This window comes from Asparagus officinalis, chromosome 9 (genome assembly GCF_001876935.1).
Source record: "Asparagus officinalis chromosome 9, Aspof.V1, whole genome shotgun sequence".
In the NCBI taxonomy this organism is placed as follows: Eukaryota; Viridiplantae; Streptophyta; class Magnoliopsida; order Asparagales; family Asparagaceae; genus Asparagus; species Asparagus officinalis.
Genome location: NC_033802.1, coordinates 448,557 through 454,556, shown reverse-complemented (window position 1 = coordinate 454,556; position 6,000 = coordinate 448,557). Strand labels below are relative to the sequence as shown.

Below are 6,000 nucleotides of genomic sequence, written 5' to 3'. Positions count from 1 at the left end.
AGGAGACTTCGTTGATGATGGAAACGGCAAGGGGCTATTTACAAGCGCTTCCATTTCTCCAGTCTCGCCGCTTTTCTTGTCATACCAGATTCAACAAGAGGAGCTACAGCCTCAGCAACAAGAAAATGATTGTCCATCTCATTTGATTTGAGTGTACTCGCAGAAATGACGAGTCTAAATGTAGTTTCCAGGAAAGCGTGTAACTGCTGGGCAACACTAAATGGCTGTGTTTTGATCAAAATGTGACTGGGTGTTATGCACGTACCGTCTGATAAATCCGCAAACGTTTAATTGGAATATTTCATGAGAGTACATATCAGTATGATTTTAGGTGCGACATGCGTATCACGATCCTAAGAATCTAACTGATCAGAATGTGGGAAAGAACTACAAACATCAACTGTTATCTTCAGCTGTTCATGTGATTTGTCCTTTTCTTTTCTTTTTGGGTAAAAGATGGGAAGTCTCAAGTTTTGCTTGCTTCATTTGCAAGATTATAACGGAATAGCAAGCTACTATGGGTGGGAGGGCGACATGTTTTCAAGATCTAGGTGCTAAATATCACAACAAACCAGCGGGAACATATAATTTTCTAGCATACCTTAACCTCGTATTAAGGGCACTGCTCCTTTTAGTAATATCATGCAACTACACTACAGCGTGACAAACAAAACGAGCATCCTCCCTTCAGTATCAGATGAAAGGTAGCTCCAAAGAAATTGTTGACGCTATGTAGTAGAGTACTAACAAAAACCGTCGCAAGAACTCGTAAAAAGGGGTAAAGAAGAGAAACCAGACGACCCCGAATCCCATCACAACAAAGATGCATTCGTTTCTACGATCCTCAGGAGCAATAATCATATGTATGTAACCGAGTCACAATCCCAGCCAAGAAAGCAATTTAACATAATTTCTGCATAAGAATTCTTTAAAATCTCAAATTCAAAGGCTTGCTGCTCTTATTACAAACGTCATAACACCATAAGACAAAATATCATTGATCTAGTATGCAATGCCAGCAATTGTTCAGACTCACTTCATTTTAAAGCAAATAGTGTAATGTAAGGTTACAGTCACGCAGCAGCGGTTGCAGCTGCAGGTGTTTCTGCTGCAGATTTTTCTTCGGCAGCGGCAGCGACAGGTGCCTCTTCAGTGGGAGCAGCAGTGGGAGCAGCCGGAGCTTCTTTGGTCTCTGGTTCTGCCTCCCAGAAGGAGGTTTTCTTCCCCGTCTTTGAAACAGTTTGTAGAACAGCATCTGGTGTTACATTACCTTTCACTGTTACCTTTTGTTCATCAATGTTCACATCAAATGTCTCCACACCTAAAAGAAATAATACATACAACCCAAAGTAATAAATCACCAGATGTTCAGTAATCATCAATTACCAAATTGAAAAATCATAGCATGTCAAGGCATTTCCTTGCATGCACAGTTCATCAAAAGTTATTGCTTATGGTAACCAAAATTACTTCTTGATGAATAAGGATCAACGACATAATAGAACTAGCAGATATCGTAAAATAAATCACAATCCTCCGGCTGATAACACAAGAGAACGACGATGATTTAGCAATCAAGAATAAACACAGTAAAAATGTTAAGAAGATTAGTGGAATAACAACCTTCCATTTTGGTGAGGACTCTCTTGACGGCACCAACACATCCTTGACAGGACATGCCAACCTTGAGCACAACTGTCTGTCAAAGAACCAAACTTTGTTTCCTTAATAAATATCCGAAACAGAAAGTAACAGAGCCCAAATGTAAATAAATAAATTAAAAAAGAAAAAGAAAAAAGAAAACTAAGGACATCAAAGTCACCAACATAACAATCCATGGACACCATCAGAAATACAAGGTAAGGTTACGAGAAAAAAAGAGAGAGCTGAATTCCCATATAGGGTACGTAATCCATGTCGAAACTTCGCCATCATAGTAAACCTACGTAGTTGTGGTTATATAGCTCGGTTTGCGAATGCCATGGTGATGGGAAGTTAAGAGGAAGGAAAACATGCCAGAGATCTATCCTATAAGCTCACGGTACAATTCTATGACAAGTAGTGCACTTCAGATAAGCAATCATAACCAATTATCCACTCCATAGCTAACAACAACATGGTTTCCTAATAAATTTAACAAATCGAAAAGTTTAGAATCCTAGAGACAATTCAGGACATTTTAATCTCAAGTAAACATATCATATGAAAAATGTTCAAGGTATTCGTCCATGTGATGGTGTCCATATGGCTTGATCTGTTTTGCTTATGTACATAAGAATCTTCATGATCCATATAGAGCCCCTTTGCCGCGTATAAATGGATTATTAAAAACCCCGAAAAATGTTCTGTAGTCTAATTGGCCTATCCTCCTGTCCTGAAAGCCACTTAGATTAATCAATCCAATGCTGGGTGAACCCAACAAAGGAAATACGAGGATCTCTTAGCTCATTTTTTTTCCTCCTAAAACCTTATTATAGTTGCTTAATTTCCCCCCTTAGAACAAATAGTTTCATGCTGAAACATTAACTACAGTTCATAACTTTATACGTTACGTGAACAATTTTCCTTTCAAGGGGAAAAGTAAATTAATCCCATATCTAATTTCTCATAATAATTAATAGTTCATAGGCATTGAATTTGAAAAAAAAAAACCCAATTTGATACATCTAAACAGAAAGAGAAAGGAATATAACATAGAATCGGATCAATAATTAGGTGCCCTTTAATTACGACTTCACCAATTCATCGTTGGGAGTTGATAAGCTAGGAAAAATTACCTCGGCCATCGCGTTGAGAAGGTGAAGGGAAAAAAAGAAAAAAAATCTCGATCAAAACGGAGCCAGCGGAGATGAGACCCTGCGTCGCGTGCTCGCGTTTAAATAGAGAAATGTGGGGGTTTATTTGGGAATTTTCAAGGGAGAACAATGATGAAGCCCAGGTGCAGTGCGCGGGAGATGTGGTGTTTTCGTAAATATGTTGTACTTCAGTGGGGGGTTTTTGAGGACATTAGAGGGTACTTCGGTTCGCTACCCGCAGTACAATGGCATCTGTGCCGTTCAGTATTTGCATCCGAGCAGCCGGAGCTTCTTTGGTCTCTGGTTCTGCCTCCCAGAAGGAGGTTTTCTTCCCCGTCTTTGAAACAGTTTGTAGAACAGCATCTGGTGTTACATTACCTTTCACTGTTACCTTTTGTTCATCAATGTTCACATCAAATGTCTCCACACCTAAAAGAAATAATACATACAACCCAAAGTAATAAATCACCAGATGTTCAGTAATCATCAATTACCAAATTGAAAAATCATAGCATGTCAAGGCATTTCCTTGCATGCACAGTTCATCAAAAGTTATTGCTTATGGTAACCAAAATTACTTCTTGATGAATAAGGATCAACGACATAATAGAACTAGCAGATATCGTAAAATAAATCACAATCCTCCGGCTGATAACACAAGAGAACGACGATGATTTAGCAATCAAGAATAAACACAGTAAAAATGTTAAGAAGATTAGTGGAATAACAACCTTCCATTTTGGTGAGGACTCTCTTGACGGCACCAACACATCCTTGACAGGACATGCCAACCTTGAGCACAACTGTCTGTCAAAGAACCAAACTTTGTTTCCTTAATAAATATCCGAAACAGAAAGTAACAGAGCCCAAATGTAAATAAATAAATTAAAAAAGAAAAAGAAAAAAGAAAACTAAGGACATCAAAGTCACCAACATAACAATCCATGGACACCATCAGAAATACAAGGTAAGGTTACGAGAAAAAAAGAGAGAGCTGAATTCCCATATAGGGTACGTAATCCATGTCGAAACTTCGCCATCATAGTAAACCTACGTAGTTGTGGTTATATAGCTCGGTTTGCGAATGCCATGGTGATGGGAAGTTAAGAGGAAGGAAAACATGCCAGAGATCTATCCTATAAGCTCACGGTACAATTCTATGACAAGTAGTGCACTTCAGATAAGCAATCATAACCAATTATCCACTCCATAGCTAACAACAACATGGTTTCCTAATAAATTTAACAAATCGAAAAGTTTAGAATCCTAGAGACAATTCAGGACATTTTAATCTCAAGTAAACATATCATATGAAAAATGTTCAAGGTATTCGTCCATGTGATGGTGTCCATATGGCTTGATCTGTTTTGCTTATGTACATAAGAATCTTCATGATCCATATAGAGCCCCTTTGCCGCGTATAAATGGATTATTAAAAACCCCGAAAAATGTTCTGTAGTCTAATTGGCCTATCCTCCTGTCCTGAAAGCCACTTAGATTAATCAATCCAATGCTGGGTGAACCCAACAAAGGAAATACGAGGATCTCTTAGCTCATTTTTTTTCCTCCTAAAACCTTATTATAGTTGCTTAATTTCCCCCCTTAGAACAAATAGTTTCATGCTGAAACATTAACTACAGTTCATAACTTTATACGTTACGTGAACAATTTTCCTTTCAAGGGGAAAAGTAAATTAATCCCATATCTAATTTCTCATAATAATTAATAGTTCATAGGCATTGAATTTGAAAAAAAAAAACCCAATTTGATACATCTAAACAGAAAGAGAAAGGAATATAACATAGAATCGGATCAATAATTAGGTGCCCTTTAATTACGACTTCACCAATTCATCGTTGGGAGTTGATAAGCTAGGAAAAATTACCTCGGCCATCGCGTTGAGAAGGTGAAGGGAAAAAAAGAAAAAAAATCTCGATCAAAACGGAGCCAGCGGAGATGAGACCCTGCGTCGCGTGCTCGCGTTTAAATAGAGAAATGTGGGGGTTTATTTGGGAATTTTCAAGGGAGAACAATGATGAAGCCCAGGTGCAGTGCGCGGGAGATGTGGTGTTTTCGTAAATATGTTGTACTTCAGTGGGGGGTTTTTGAGGACATTAGAGGGTACTTCGGTTCGCTACCCGCAGTACAATGGCATCTGTGCCGTTCAGTATTTGCATCCGATGGCTAATAAATGTCTAAACATATTTCCCTTTTTTTAGGCCTTTTTACGGCCTCATTGGGCCTATTCGATTTTTTTTATGAAGGTCAACCTATCCTACCATCAGTTGGGCCGTAGGTGGCCCCTTGCAAGGGAAAGCAAGTGATGATATGGGCCCCGTTAACCTCAACAACTGTTATTCGCCGGAGCGCACTATCATATCCACGAGAAAAAGAGTTTTCGTGACATAATCATGTTTCGAAAAAGAGACCGACACTATACAGCGATGGAATTGATGCGTTATATATGTCACAGGGCATTATCATTGCGAAAGGGCCTAAATAAATAAATAAATAAATAAATAAAATGAGACTTCACAGGCAAAGTTAATAAAACATTTCAAAGAACTTCTGGCGTTAAAGTTCATAATCGACGCGGTGTTTGGTGAACCGCAGATGATTTAGTTACGCAGTTAGGTTCTTCTTCCGTCTAACACTGACGGATAGAATCTAATCTAATCTCATATATTGATAGTAGTTAAGCTAATTAATAGCGGTCAATCTTATTGTTTTTTTTTATTATATGTTATTTCTGTATTAAGATTGGATAAGGACCTTAAACGATGAGCGGCCTGCAAGAATCTTTCGCTATCGCTCAGCGGCTGAAAATGGGCGACGACCGGCCAGAACGGATTGGGTTTCAGGAGCCCATTTCTTAAAGAATCCACGTCCGTTTATGTCCCGTCCAAATTTTCACGACCCGTATATTATTATTAGCCTGAGAGGCTAAGGTCCAGGGCCTTATTAACAAGCCTAGGATTAACGCAGCATGATCAAAATAAAGGGCCATTGACATGGAACAACTATAGTTTTACGAGCCCATTTCCTGAAGCATCCATATCCATTTCTGTCCCATCCCGATGTTCACGAGCCCCCATAGCAACCTGAGAGGGTAAGGTTATGCCCAAAACAAAGATGGGCTAGGAGGAGGGTGGTTGAGCTGATTTAGTGATTAAAATTTAGCTTAAAAAACTCAAAATTGAGTTTT

General features: G+C 38.7%; 2 protein-coding genes across 3 annotated transcripts in view; one reads left to right on the top strand and one right to left on the bottom strand.

Annotated features, from left to right (window-relative positions):
• Positions 888–4,823, bottom strand: LOC109824361 (copper transport protein ATX1-like). Of its 2 annotated transcripts, XM_020390942.1 has the most exons (4): positions 4,681–4,823; positions 3,527–3,602; positions 3,092–3,224; positions 888–1,188 (listed from the first exon to the last, which is right to left on the bottom strand). In XM_020390942.1, the coding sequence occupies exons 1-4, from the start codon at positions 4,687–4,689 to the stop codon at positions 1,074–1,076; spliced, it is 333 nt and encodes a 110-aa protein (XP_020246531.1). In that variant the 5' UTR covers positions 4,690–4,823; the 3' UTR covers positions 888–1,073. The 2 variants fall into 2 exon arrangements, with proteins under 2 accessions (XP_020246531.1, XP_020246530.1); XM_020390941.1 differs by lacking the exons at positions 3,092–3,224; positions 3,527–3,602; positions 4,681–4,823 and adding exons at positions 1,624–1,699; positions 2,778–2,911 and having other exon boundaries at positions 888–1,321.
• LOC109824097 overlaps positions 4,944–6,000 on the top strand; it is a 42,767-nt gene continuing 41,710 nt past the window's right edge. Inside the window, exon 1 of the mRNA XM_020390619.1 lies at positions 4,944–4,962. Within this exon, the coding sequence (XP_020246208.1) occupies positions 4,944–4,962 (19 nt within the window). The remainder of the gene's footprint in view (positions 4,963–6,000) is intronic.

Excerpts from the sequence above, each read along its gene's own strand:
- LOC109824361 (XM_020390942.1), bottom strand. Across the intron at positions 3,225-3,526 it reads AGTCCTCACCAAAATGGAAG|GTGTGGAGACATTTGATGTG; the intron begins GTTGTTATTCCA and ends TATTTCTTTTAG. Across the intron at positions 1,189-3,091 it reads TGGGAGGCAGAACCAGAGAC|CAAAGAAGCTCCGGCTGCTC; the intron begins CAAAGAAGCTCC and ends AGAACCAGAGAC.